This window comes from Monodelphis domestica, chromosome 1 (assembly GCF_027887165.1).
Source record: "Monodelphis domestica isolate mMonDom1 chromosome 1, mMonDom1.pri, whole genome shotgun sequence".
Lineage (NCBI taxonomy): Eukaryota > Metazoa > Chordata > Mammalia > Didelphimorphia > Didelphidae > Monodelphis > Monodelphis domestica.
In genome coordinates this window covers 346,893,014-346,907,803 of record NC_077227.1, presented here as the reverse complement: position 1 = coordinate 346,907,803, position 14,790 = coordinate 346,893,014, and the positions used below count along the sequence as shown (strand labels likewise).

Genomic DNA, 14,790 nt, shown 5'->3' with positions numbered 1-14,790 from the left:
AGAGGATGGGGGCACTGCTCTGAGTGGTCGACTCAAGTAGATCAAGTTTTTTAATTTGCTTGGCAGGTTCATGTTAAGGAAGGTTTCACTGTTGATGGCTCTTTTAAATGTCAAACATCTTATGGTTTTGGACATGGTTCTCTATTTTGAATTTTTAAGTGACCAGAGAATTATGTTAGCTCTTGCCTTCCTATAATAGTATTGAATGCATAGTAATGATTAGCTTTAAGTATCAATCAATAAGTACTTAATCAGGTGCTCATTGGTTCTTAGAATTATGTGAAACATTTGCTAATCAAAAAGCAAAACCAAAACCAACTGATGAATACCTGAATAGAAAGAATTGACAATGTGGTTGGAGTGTAACATAAATATTGTGTAGTACTTACTGTACTTCCAAAGGCAAGATTAGGATGAACCTTGTTTTGTTTATATTTGAGATAACTTCATAGAGGAACTTAACCTTCATCCTCCCCCCCTTTTTTTTGAGTTGCACATAAATTTTAATTTAATGGTGTATAACAAATGTAGCTCATGACATCTCAGTAGGCTTATTATTATTATTTTTTAAACCCTTACCTTCCATCTTGGAGTCAATACTGTGTATTGGCTCCAAGGCAGAAGAATGGTAAGGGCTAGGCAATGGGGGTTAAGTGACTTGCCCAGGGTCACACAGCTAGGAAGTGTCTGAGGCCAGATTTGAACCTAGGACCTCCCATCTCTAGGCCTGGCTTTCAATCCACTGGGCTACCCTGCTGCCCCTACAGTAGGCTTATTTTAGGAGATGGTGGGTCATTATGAAATAAACTATATTCTTATTTACTTCTCTATGACTCAGTTTACTGAAAACAAAGTATAGTTTCTTTTTGTTTTTTATATCCAACCATGATTATTAATAAAATCTTGATTTTACTGTGTGAAAAAACTTGGGATATAAGACTTGGGTAGAAATTTAGGACTCCATATCTCAAAGTGTACACCATGGAATAAAAAGAACAATTGATACTGAATAACATTCACTTCAGAGTGAGATTTGCTGTTGAAATGATCCCTTCTTACGCCATACTATCCAGTATAGTGGATTAGCCTCCATGTTCATAGTAGGATTGTCCCTGTTCTTTAAAGAAATGGGAGTTGATGTGTCTATTAATATACAGTTATGACCTCATTTTCCAGAATGTTGAGATGTTCTTAAGAAGAACAAAGTTTAGAATCAGCTAATTTCCTATCAGAGGCCTAAGTAAACCCTTCCCCCTCACTCTTCCTGCCCTCCTTTATGAATTGTTTTGGAAGTTTCATTTCTTTTACTATACGACGGACGCTTCTTTAACTGCCATTTAGACACCACCGATGCTTTCACTCCTACGATCAAAAGATCAAAGTCTATGTATTTCTGACCCAAGGCAAGGAGTAGGGTGAGTTGCCTTTATCAACCCTTGCTCACCATTTGGATAACAAATCAATAATTTCTTATAACTTTCTGGGGGAAAAGAGACAGATTTCAGTGTATTATGTGAAAGACTCAGGCTTTGAATGAAATTGCTTTCTTAAGGGTGCTTGACGCCAGAACAGCTGATTGGTCCCTTTAGGCCTAACTGGCTAGTGAAAAAGGATGATTGACTCCGAGTGGAAGGAAACAAGTATCTTTTTCATCCAAACTTTGAATTTTGAACCCTACCCAGCTGAATTGGTACATGATGGATTATCCTCCCTTTTGAAATAACCTAAATGTTCTGGCTTCAGCTAAAGGATCTAAATCAATGAAGTGTGAGCTGATGCTAGGAACTTTTAGCAAAGCAAATTGTGATTAGATGGCTACAACACTGGGATATTGTTACATCCTAATCCCAGGCCCCCATCATCAGGGATATCAAGTTGGTGCCGAGAGAGGAGGGGTGGAGCACTTTTATATATTCAACTGGGCAAAGTTATTCTAAGCACCTTCCAACACCTTCACTGACCAGGAACATCAAATCTAGTTTACAGCTACTCTAGATGAGAGACTTGTCCCTCTGAAAATCCTACAGAAAAATGAGTACTGGGGTGACAGCTAGAAGCTGACTAAATATTGACCCCCCTTTTCTCTCAGAAAAATACTTATCTTAGATTTGTGTAGAATTGCCAGGTTTACCTCCAGTTTCCTTGAGCTGTGTGGGAGTCTAAGTGAAAAATGTGCTGTGGTTGAATAAAGAGAGGATAGCTACCATGATTTAGCAAGGTTCTATGATTATCCACCTTTTCTACCACAGCTAAACTTGTTCATGGCCTGCAGTTCCAGGTAATTTTCACTGAAATAATTTACCAACTCAGAAGTCACATTAGAAGCTATTGCTGAGTACTAGCTCTGAATAGTAGCAGCAACTCCACCTTTCTATCTCTTAAATAATTTTTCATTTCACTTTCAAGGCAGGTGAAACAAAAATTTAGGACTCAAATATTATAGCCAAGGTATATATGTGAATAACAACTATGTTAATAAAAATCAGTGAAGGCCCAATAAATTCAATGAGAAGTATCTTTTTAGTCTTAGAAATTAGAAACAATTACCTAGTATTTTTGTCAAGATGGTAAGCTACCTGCTTAGACTTTTGACTTGATAAAGATTGAGGGCAGGCTTGCTAGCAAGAATAACATACTGAGAAAGAAGAAAAAAATTATTTCATGGTTGCAAACAGCAAATTGTTTCAGTGAAAATCCAATCCAGGTTGTCAGTCCTCAAAACACTCCTTCAGTAAAATCAGAAGTAATTGGAAGCCTTTAAGTGAAGTGATAGAAGCTCAAAGTTACAGTATTCAGATTTAGGAGGTAAATAGCTTGGACTTGCATGGGAAGACACTAGTGACTTTTTGGTCACCACTTTCCTTTCATTTAGCACTATCGAATCTGACTTTGATGAGAAAATGAGGGTCAGGTAAACCCTCAAGAAAGGCAGGAAATGCTTGGTAATAGGAGTGGTAAGAAGCTAAACAATTGAACCATAGTCATGTTTGCTACTATATCCTCCTCTGCCTCTACTCCTTAGCAATATTTAGTTTGGCTACATTCCCCAATCCAACATTCTTCCTTAGGAGATAGTACTGTCTTTTGGTAGGAGCACTGGTCTTGTAGACCTTAGTTTCAAATATTGGCCCCCAAACTAAGTGAGGTGACCATGGTAAGCCACTTATCCCTCTAAGCCTCGGATTCTTCAATTGAATGGGGATAAAAATGCTTGCATTATACTTCTTAAGATTGTTGTGAGAAAAAGCATTTTAGAACCCTTAAGGGGCATGTAGAAACATGGGATGTTTTTTATTCTTTTTGTTTTATTTCATCACCACCTTTGACTTTATAGGAGCCATATACCAACACAACCTGTAATGACTCAGCCTAGCTGGGGTGCTTGTGACAGGACCACCATCACAACCATTGTGCAGGCCCCAGGGGATTGGAGTACCAGCCTCTTCAATGTTTGCAGCGACAAAAAAATTTGTATGTTTCTTTTCTACTTTTAAAATATTCTAGAATATTTAGTTCTCCCTCACAAGGCAGGATAGAGGAGAGGAACAAGGTCTTGAATTGAGTGAGGTGAGGATAACTGACCTGATTTGTTTCCTCTGTTAGATTTCCTTCCATTTTAGTATTTTTTGTAGCCCAAATCTATTCATTTCTCTTTTTTTCATTAGAAAAACTGTCTCTTGTGGATTTGATTTTTTCTAATCTAACTTGAGTTTTTCATTTCTATAGCTCTAAATTTTGATACATATTTATTTACAGTTTCTTAACTTCATTTCTCTTTTGAACCATTCTGGAATTTCTTGTTCTTCCAAGTTCTTTTGGGAGTCCACAAGGATCAGTATTTCATCATATATTGGTTCACTTCCTTTGTCTCATAATGTTTAAGAATATGCTAATCTCTTTGATGATTTACTAGTCATCATTCCTTCTAGTTTTAGGATTTTCTGGATTGAGTTATCTGCTTGTGCTATGGGTTTTTAATTTCTAAATCTTTGGTGCTTCAGTCCTCCCCCCCCCCCCCATTATATTTGTTAGTTACTTTCTGGCTCCTCCTCCTTTGCTGATAGTGTGAATTTTGAAACTACTCCACCCTACTCAGACCATACTTTAGAAGATCTGATCTAGCTATTTCCTGATTAGTACCAATGGAGATACTTAGCCTAACAGAATCAAGTCTTGGGAACCCTACATTTCTCTACCCTACTTAAGTTTAACAAGGTCAGGAATGTCTACACCATACTCAAAGATTTAATTATCTGAGAAAATGGCCTTCAACAGCCATGTACAGAAACAGGGGACAGATCCCTGGGCTGTCCTAAGTCAAGCTAAGCTATCATTGGTAGAGATGAAACACAGGAAAGTGACATAAAACCATTTATATAGGGCAAGTCACTTCCTCTCTTCACCCTCCTTTCCCGGAGAGGCGTCTCTGGCTGGCAGCGTGCTAAGTGTTCTGACATCTTGGCGTGGTGGTAGCTATTTGTCTGGGTTTTGGTGGTGAGTTTACCCATGAGCTAATTCAGGTTCTGGCATCTTGGCTGAGCCCTCTTGGAGTTCAGGCTGATTCCTTCCTCTTTCACACTCCAAACCCTTACTTTCTAGATCCCCTAATCTTCCTGCCCGGAAAAAGCCAGGCGGGAGAAAATCCTACACCCTTTCCTTCTCCCCTCTTAATTTCTTTCCACTATATTAATTAAGTCCTACACCCTTTCCTTCTCCCCTCTTAATTTCTTTCCACTATATTAATTAAATCACAATAAAATTTCAGACTGACTTGGGTATTTTTTTATTTTATTATTTGGGATATCCATGGTGACCAATAATTAATATAAGTTAGGTCACAACACTAAAATTATCCTTTACAATAGGTATACTGCTCATATTGGGGCTGAAAGGCAGCTTGTGTACTTAAGGTTCACCATCCTCAGTCTCTCCTCAGAGTTGACTCTGGGACATTAGAACTGACTCCCATCTGGGTTTCACTCTCCTTTGCTTCATATTCAGTACAACAATACATTTCTGATCCCTCACTCCAGTTTCTTACCTCTCCTTTCTTTAGTTGTGCTGATTCAGGACCTTCTGTTTTTTGCAGTGAGGAGAATGTTTTGGGGAGACTGAAGCTTTGGGGACTCTTAACTGAGGGCTGTTCTCTGGGAGAAGGAAACTCACTTTCAACCCCATTGCCTTTCTTCTTTATGTAGCTGAGCAGAATCAGTGTTGTGAAATGAGATGATTGGGGTTAGGGTATGCTAGCAAAATCTCTGAATTAGAAGAGAATTCCCCAAATGGGTGGGTCCTACACATAGGTGTATCCTTACTGGGAATATGAAAACTTGTGGGGAGAATGGTTTGGGAATTAGTGCCTTAAGGACTTGTTTTCTATGGTGTTAATACATAAAGGTTTTACTTTGTTAGGGTTCCTTTTTTTTTTTTGCCTTGTAATTGCTCTTTATCTGGTACATAATTCCCATTTTTTGGAGGTTTTGAGAGTTAATGGTGTCTAAAAAAAGGGTATAATCCACCATTCTGTTGGACCACAACCCTTAGGTTTGGGGTTACTATGGCCATATGAAACAGTTTTCCTCTAATCATAGTTGCAGCTTTGTTTCTACCCTGTCATAATAACCAGCACCTACTCCACTTGTCTTCTCTTTCTCTTTCCAATTTGTGCTACCCACTTTTTTTTTAAAACCCTTACCTTCCATCTTAGAATCAATGCTATGTATTGATTCTAAGGCAGAAGAGTGGTTAGGGCTAGGCACTGGGGGTTAAATGACTTGCAGGGTCACATAGCTAGGAGGTGTCTGAGGTTACATTTGAACTCAGGGCCTCCTGTCTTTAGGCCTGGATTTCAATCCACTGAGCCACCTAGCTGCCCAGTTTTTAAACCCTCTGCCTTAGAGCTCTCCACTTTAACCACATTCTTCATCTAGACATAGATGTGAAATATATTTCAGAGAATAGTGTGACAAGGAAATCACTTTAAAAGACTGATATATATTAATTTAAGGTCGCCAAGGAATTCAGCTATGTAATTCCTAAATGAAAACTCAAGTCAGCCGTCAATCTTTTATAGAGTTTAATTACAAACAGGAGGAAGAAAGGAATTAGAGATAGAGAGAGAGAGGGAGAGAGAAAGGGGAGAGAAGGGAATAGGGCTTAAATACCCCTTCTGTTTACGCTGGCCAAAAGGCCCAAGCCCTTAGATAGCTGGGGCAAAGAAAGGAGATCAGTCCCTATTACTCACGTGACCAAAATGGAGAAACAGTCTCAGGGGCCTCCACCTCAAGCTTCCTTCAGAGCAGATTCCTTCAGAGCCAGCACAACCTCTCCGACCAACCCCCCTTCAGTCCTCAGACCCCTCTCTCTTTAAGCAAACCATCCAAGTTCCCTCCCCTCAGTTCTCACATCTACCAATCACTGTCCATGTCTCCCTGTGCCAATGGTGGCTCTAGCTTAACCCAGGACCGCCCAGAGGTTTGTGGCTTTGCACATGTCTGTTGAAGGTCATATTCTCAAGTAATTAAATCTGGATCTTTTGCTACAGCCCTTCCTAAATCCTGTTACCCTGAGTAGGGTAGAGATTGGAATAATTAAATTTTGATCTATGCTGCAGCCCTTCCTAAATCCTGTTAGGACTGAGTAGGGTGGAGATTGCAATTTCCAAGACTTGGTTCTGTCATTCCAAGTATCTCTATTGTATCAATTCTAAAATCAATCATGACTCAAAGAAATTCCTGTTCTGTGCTTAAGCATAGGTCAAAGTCCTTTCCATTGTTCAGCAAAAGGTTTCTGTCCTAAAGTAATCTTAAGAAGGGAGGAGGAGGAACCTCCCATGCCAATGGGGTTCACATTCCAATAGAGTTCCCACTATCAATAGGAAATTTTTCAAGTATGAAATTTCCCAATGGTGAAATTTCCAACATTTATAAGTCTAAGAAAATTTAAGGTTTACAATAGATCCCAATGAGTGGTACACCCCAGGAATTGTGGACAATGAAGCCCCTAGGGACATGACCACTGCACTCTGCTCCCCAAGGGCTTCCAAAAGGTCTCTACCCTGGGGTTCTGACCATGCTGAGGCTGTCCCAGGGGAGTCCTTTCTGCTATTGCTGCCTCTGGACGTTGAACCTTGAAGGCTACATGTGCCTCTGCTGGGAGGCTACCTGGTGTTGGAACTGACTTTGGTTCTTTTCTTTTCCTGTGGGCTTCTGGATGACTTTTTGTGCAATTCTGTGGTTCAAGAAATCACCTCTTACTGGATTTCTTGATCATTGTTATAGGTCCAGTACATGTTTCTGGGTTTTACTGGAGTACTTATGAATTCCAGTACATGAGAGCTATATGAGAGAGAGTATATGAGAGCTCAGTGGTCTTCCTCTCATTCAGACAGCCATCTTAGGAGGAAGTCATGACACTGGCTCTTCATCAGTCCAGGGAAGTCAAGAGGTCAATAAGAAGAGTGAAATAGGAGCAATTATCTTTTCCAGTGCATCCAATTGGAACAAATAAGGAATCCTGGTCTTGATTATTCTTATTCTTTTTTCTAGTGCTTTGGGATGAAGGGGAAGATGAGAGAACAAGAGAGTCCCCTATAGACTTCAGAGCCATTTGCATTTACTCAGGAAACATGGTGGGGCTGACTAAAGAATGCCAAAAGAGCTGTGCTTGGAACATTTCCTAGGGCCTAGCCATTCAGGCTTTTAGCTTTTCCTGAGACCTCATGCAAAATTAAACTAGTTCTTTTCCTTAAGAGGCATTAAAACTTTGCTTGAAACCTGATTGGCTAAAAGGATTAATTCAGGTTGTTGAAATGACTTCCTGGTACCTTAAGTACAAAATTCGATGAATGACAACTCCTTTTCTAAAAGCTTCCATGAATTGGCACCATGAACAACATCAGGAAATTGTGTTCAGGGGGCAGCTGGGTGGCTCAGTGGATTGAGAGCCAGGCCCAGAGACAGGAGGTCCTGGGTTCAAATATGACCTCAGATACTTCTTAGCTATGTGACCCTGGGCAAGTCAATTAACCCCCACTGCTTAGCTCTTACGACTCTTCTGCCTTAGAAACAATACACAGTATTGATTCTAAAACGGAAAGTAAGGGTTTAAAAAAAATTTGTTCAGCTAAATCAATGTGGCATCCTCACTGAATATACTTATTGAATATTTTTCCTCTGCTATGGTTAAATATACTTTCTTTACTGTTGAATAACCTATGAATATCTCTTTTTGTTCCAATATCAGACTCTTGATTAGTGCTCAGGGAAAGGAAAGAGAATAAATATTTACATAATACCTATTGCGTACAAGGCACTGTTAAGTGCTTTAAAATTATTATCAGGAAGCTAGACTTATCTTTCTTATTTATCTGAGAAATTTTAGAATTACCTAAGACAACAGCAGTTTAGTTGGATAGATTTCAAAAAATACATTCCTTTATTTATTATTATTTTATTTTAAAAACTCACCTTCTATCTTGGAATCAACACTAGGTATTGGTTCCAAGGCAGAAGACAGAGGTCAAGGGACTTGCCCAGGGTCACACAGCTGGGAAGTATCTGAGGTCACATTTGAACCCAGGACCTCCCATCTCTGGGGCTGGCTCTCAATCCACTGAGCTACCCAGCTGCCCCCAAGAAATACATTCTTAAAACTAGACTGGACTGTTTGGTTTGAATGATGGGGGAAAAGGCAATCCTAGCATCAAACTATTTTGTATATATTTTGAGTCCTCAGTGTTAGCTACCAAAAAAACTTTCATCACACAAATTGACTATAATGTCACATCTAATCATCTTGTAGGAAAAAAGGGCAGGGTCACTTGCTCAGCCATCTCCTGTGGCATGTAGGATTTAAATATAATTCAATGACATGTGTTTAAAAATAGGCATGTTTTTTCTTTTATTTCTGTCCATGCTGTTTAGTAGGGAGAATCTACCTAAAAACAGTTTCCGAGTACATTGTTTGCCACCAATATAATTGAGAGACAGAGACAGAGATTCTATTATTATTGGGCAGTTTTCTATCAGATGGTGAGAATTAGTTACAATTTACCATACATTAAGTAGATGGTACATTGTGAGTAGAGATAGTTTCTTTTTCTCTTTGATATTTTGTTACCTTTATTTTATGATTTGTTTTTTTTAATGGTCTTATTCTCTTTTTTTGACTTTTATGTGAATTCATAATACACTGAGATTGGCAAATTAGGAGCAACTCTGACCTTTGAAGATATAATTGCTGCACTCAGAGACAAGAATGATGTCTTGCTATAAAATAGCCCAATGAATTTGCAGAATTTGAAAATATGTTGGTATCTGAGTAGCAAAAGCAAAAGCCCAAAGTATTTTAAGTGTTGCCAGGGAGGAATGGAATGTTACATTAGTCTCCCTGCCTCTGGGCTAGTAAACCCAGTGGCCATGATGTGTATTGTAGGCTTTGGTGTCTAGTGCATGAAATAGGAATAGTGACACAAATAATAGCCACTCATATTTTCATAGCTCCTTAAGGATTACAGACTTTCCCCCTCTCAACCCCTGTGAGGTAAGTAACCCTCTTGCTTGGGGGGTATTACTGACTTCATTTTGCAGATGAGGTTTCAGATGAACAAACTAGGGTCTTATCTAGGGCCACATAATTGTTATCTAGACTCAGGCTCCTGCTCCAACTTTCAGCTTTTATCAGTGTATGAGCAATGTTCCTTTCTATTCGTTAACTAGGTTTGTTGCCACATGCAAAACAAATTTGTTGACCTATTAAGCAAAAACTGGTCTGTGCAATGTACGTAGCTTACATTTAGGAAGCCAAGTTTCAGATAGTTTCCAAATTTAATTAGACAGATAACAAATTCATTCAAGCTCTGGCCAAAATGAAAGCAACTTTTTGAGATGAGAAACAGAATGTCAACTTTAGGGTTAGTACAGGGATTTTTATTAATATAAAAAAGGACTTCTGGGAATTGTTAAAAAAAAACCTTATCTTTTGTCTTAGAATCAATACTGGGTATTGGTTCTAAGGCAGAAGAGCGGTAAGGGCTAGGCAATGGGGGTCAGGTGACTTACCCAAGGTCACACAGCTGGGAAGTGTCTGAGGTAAAGTTTGAACTCAGGACCTCCCATCTCTGGGCCTGGCTCTCAAACCACTGAGCTGCCCCTACTTCTGGGAATTTCATAGACAATGATGGCTACAAATCTGATGAACCATCTATACAGTATGTGGTTTTTAAAAAAAATTATTAATTTTTTTTTAGTTAGATATAAAAACAGTTTTTGACCATTGTTTTCTGACATTTTTTACAACCAAGATTTTCTCTGTCCTTCCCATTTCCTCCCTCCCCAAGGCAGTAAATAGTCTGATATAAGTTATACTAGTGCTTTCATGCAATACACATTTCCATATTGCTCATGCCATGATAGAAGACACATATCACATATACAATAAAAAACTCATGAAGGAAATAAAGTGGAAGGTGGTATGCTTTGATCTGTGCTCAGACTCAAACAGTTCTTTCTTTGGCTCTGGGTAGCATTTTTCATCATGGGTCCCTTGTGGATGGATATCTTGGGAAATTGCTTGGTTGATAATAGTTTAGTCCTTCACAGTTGATCATCATATAATATTTCTGTTACTGTATATATACTGTTCTCCTGCTTCTGCTCACTTCACTTTGCATCAGTTCATATAAAGTCTTTCCAGATTTTTCAGATTTTTCTGAATTCATCCCGTTTGTCATTTCTTATGTGCAATAGTATTACATTACAATCATATACCACAACCACAATTTGTTCACCATTCTCCAAGTGATTGACAATCCTTCAATTTCCAGTTCTTTGCCACCACAAAAAGAACTATTAAAATATTTTTGTACAGGTAGGTCCTTTTCTCTTATCTCAGATCTCTTTGGGATACAGACCCAGTAGTAGTATTCCTAGGTCAAAGGGTAAGCATAGTTTTATGGCCCTTTATACTTGTTTTCATATTGATCTCCAGAATGGTTGTATCAGTTCAGTTTCATCAAAAGTGTATTAGGATCCCAGTTTTCCCATATCCCCTTGAATATTTATCATTTTCCTTTTTGGTCATGTTAACCAATCTTATAGGTGTAAGGTGGTCTTTCAGAGTGGTTTTAATTTGCATTTCTTGAAACAATAATGATTTGGAGTATTTTTTATATGCCTATGGATAGTTTTAATTTCTTCCTCTGAGAACTGCCTATTTATATCCTTTGATCATTTTTCATTTGGGGAATGGCTTGTATTCTTATAAATTTGACTCACTTCTCTATATATTTGAGAAATGATACCTTTTTCAGAGATACTTGCTATAAAAATTTCCCTCAAATTTGTTGTTTCCAGTATTGTTTTTAAAACAAACTAAAAACATTAATACATTAGAAGTACTTGTTCTAATGCAAATAATAATCCCCCTTGATATGTTTTATTTTATAGAAGGTAAAAATAATGATAATATAATAAAAATTTTAATTTGATGTTTTACATTTATCATCTTGATACTTATAGCAGCCACTGGTAAGTGTTGGAAATAGCATTATCCCTATCAGGTTCTAGGGCATTGAATAACTAGTTTCAGTTTATAGCTAGTGAGTGGTAAACTAGGGCTTGAATCCATGTCTTTTGACACCCAAACTAATGCTTTTTTAACTATAACCATATTGCTTTGAGTTAACCTTTGGCAATGTTTAACCAAAGAATTTGAGTGAAGATTCTGTTATATGCTGGAAAGTCATTTTAAAAAATATAACTGGGAAATGAGTAGAGAATATACAAAGCTATCCTTCTTGATTCTGTCTGACCATGTATTAGCTCATAATTTGGGTCCTTTGTGGATGATGAGCCCTGATTACTTCCACAAGGCACCCCCTTAATGGTCATTGAGTAAGCAATAAGAGCCAATGAGTAAGTGATGAAAAAATATTCATTGTGAGATGGCCATGGCCAAGCTTAGAGGTGACCTTGTGAATGAGAGAGGGTCCAAGGAGAGCTGACTAGTGGCAGAGAAAATTTCTGCATCAGAAATGATTCGCCACTTCCATGGGTCAAAGGAAGAGAGAGTCACGGGCAGATTCATTCCCTTTTTAAAGGCCCACTGAGTCATCTGCTATTCTTGATTGGTGTCCAATAATGGGAGTTGTTTCAGCATTACTAACTGCAAATCCTTCAGTCCTCAATCACAAAGTTCCCAAGATTTTACAGTCATCTGGAATCAAGATGGGCAAGCTTTGTCCTATTCAATCTATGGTTACAAAATGCATTATATTTGTAACTTAGTTTTTAGTTCTTAGTTCTTGTTTGAAGGTTAAAAGTAGAGGATCAAGGTCATGCTTAGGGCTGGGGGCATATTTTTTATGAAATGTTTTCTGTGTAAATTTAGTATTAATGAGTTTTTCTCATTGTGGTTATTGGCAGGTTTCTGTGGTCTCTTTTGTACCATATGTCTTGAGTGTAACATCGCAAGGCATTATGGGGAATGTTTATGTTGGCCATTATTGCCCAACTCTACCCTTGCATTAAGAGTAGGCACCAGAGAGAGACATAAAATACAGGTAAGTATATATAAAGTGCTGTGTACTCAAAGATTGGGTTTTAAAGAATTGTTTTTAATACACCTCTGTTAAGAGTAACAGTGGGAGAATAGCTATGATTACAAAAATAGATAACTTGAATTCATGAAAATGAATTCATGAAAATGAAAAAGACTAATTTGCAACAACTTTTTACTGCTTATCCAATGTATATATTCTGATTTTTGCCAGTAGCTTCTAAGAGAGTTTTTCTCTGGAATCTGAAAGTCAGTTTGCAATTTTGGGTGGGGGGGGGGTGAAGGTGGTCAAGGATAATAGTCCGAATCAGACATTTCCTCTTGCCCTAGTAATTCATTCATCAATTTAAAATAAGAAATAGATGTCAATAAGTATCTTTTTTTCACAGTGAAGTGAAATTTAGAAAAGGAAGTCAAAGGTGCTTTTAAAACATTCTTTCAGGGGGCAACTGGGTGGCTCAGTGGATTGAGAGCCAGGCCTAGAGATAGGAAGTCCCAGGTTCAAATGTGGCCTCAGACACTTCCTAGCTGTGTGACCCTGGGCAAGTCACTTGACCCCCATTGCCTAGCCCTTACCACTCTTCTGCCTTGGAGCCAATACACAGTATTGACTCCAAGATGGAAGGTAAGGGTTTAAAAAAAAATTCCTTCTATTTGAGGAGAATAATTCTCTGAAATAGAAATTAGGATCATAGCTTTAGAACTGCAAAGGACCTAAGTAGTTATCTGGTCCAACTTACTTATTTTACAGTTCAGGAAGCTGAAGATTTAGAGAGATGAAGGGATTTGCTCAAGGTCACATGAGTAGTTAGTGATGGATTCTGAATTTGAACACAGATCCTTTGACTCCAGATCCAGCCCTTTCCTCAATGTTCTCCATTTCCCCATACCTAATTCAAAGAAGTCAGCATGGCACAGTAGATAAAGAACTAGCTTTAGAGCCAAACAGACTTGGGTTCAAGTCTCTCCTCTGACACCTACTGATTGAATGACCCTAGTCAATTCACTTAACTTCTAAGGGCTCTGGCAACTCTCTAAAACTCTAAATTTCAGAGAAGATTCAGGCCTGAATTGGGAGAAGAAGTTTACTTAACCAAGAATTTCCTATACCAATGAAATCACAGAGTCAGACCTATTCTAATCCTTAACTTAATAAGATATATATAGGATCCTGCTATTTATTACTTGTGTGACCTTGGGCAAATCATTTTATGTCTCAGTTTCAGAGTTTCCCCATCTGTAAAATGAAAGCAAAGTTCTTTCTATCTCTAAACCTATGTTTTCTAAAAAACATTAAAGTCCCAATACAATACAGTTTAATTAGAGATGTATTCTACAGTAGTTCTTCCCTCTTTCTCCCCTACTCTTTTTCAGTCTTTTCTCTAGGCAGCTGTGTCTGGCTCTTAGTGGCCCCATTTGGGGATTCCTTGGCAAAGGCAATAGAGTGGTTTGCCATTTCCTTCTCTAGCTCACTTTACAGATGAGGAAACTGAGGCAGACAGGGTTAAGTGACTTGCCTAGAGTCACAAAGCTAGTAAGTGTCCAAGGCTGTATTTGAACTCAGACTCTTCCTGACTCCAGGTCCTGTGATCTAGCCAGTGTACCCCATCCTATATAACGGAGGCCCACTGTCTTAGAAGTGAATGTATGTCAATGCAAATCTTAAGTGTCCTGAGTTTTGCCCTAGGGCACTTTGTGTGAAGACTGGTTGGTTGTGTGTTGCTGCTGGCCCTTTTCTGTCTGCCAGATGGCTCGGGAACTTAAGATGAAGTCAACCCAAACGTATGAAGTCTGTACATCTCCTTCAAGTCAAGTTTTTGGGGCTCCTGGAACTACAGAGTTCATTGTTTAAGTGAAATGTGTTTTTCTCTCAAAAATGCAGTAAACAACAATTTAATGAATAGAAAAAATTACCCCCAATTCCTTTGTAATTATTATACAATGGCAAAGTATTAAAAAATAAAGCATTTGTTCATACCCTATCTACAGTGTTCTGCCCTCTTTCATTGAATTTGTCTTTAGTCAATCCATGGATACAAATTTTTATAAAGAAGTGTTTCTCCAACACAGCCAATTTAGAAGACCAGAGTTGCAGTTACTCCTCTTCTCGTTGTAGCCCCTCCCTCCTTATGTTGCCTTCTGGTATTAGAATATAAACTCCTCGAGGGCAGGGATTGTGTAGCAGTCCACCCCTAGCTATGGGCAAGGGGGAACAGTTGGTATGTATAGATT

The 14,790-nt window shown here is 38.4% G+C and overlaps 1 protein-coding gene across 1 annotated transcript; it reads left to right on the top strand.

Annotated features, from left to right (window-relative positions):
• Positions 1–1,185: 1,185 nt before the first annotated feature.
• On the top strand, positions 1,186–14,540 carry PLAC8L1 (PLAC8 like 1). The gene is made up of 4 exons (XM_007473831.3): positions 1,186–1,415; positions 3,335–3,471; positions 12,426–12,562; positions 14,246–14,540. The coding sequence occupies exons 1-4, from the start codon at positions 1,351–1,353 to the stop codon at positions 14,408–14,410; spliced, it is 504 nt and encodes a 167-aa protein (XP_007473893.1). The 5' UTR covers positions 1,186–1,350; the 3' UTR covers positions 14,411–14,540.
• The last annotated feature ends 250 nt before the right edge of the window (positions 14,541–14,790 follow it).

What these genes read in the sequence shown, in the direction of transcription:
- PLAC8L1 (XM_007473831.3), top strand. Translation starts at nt 1,351, where the DNA reads ATGCTTTCACTCCTACGATCAAAAGATCAAAGTCTATGTATTTCTGAC. An exon ending in GACCCAAGGCAAGGAGTAGG is followed by an intron (nt 1,416 to 3,334) that starts GTGAGTTGCCTT and finishes TTGACTTTATAG; the next exon opens with GAGCCATATACCAACACAAC. An exon ending in GAGAGAGACATAAAATACAG is followed by an intron (nt 12,563 to 14,245) that starts GTAAGTATATAT and finishes GTTTTGCCCTAG; the next exon opens with GGCACTTTGTGTGAAGACTG.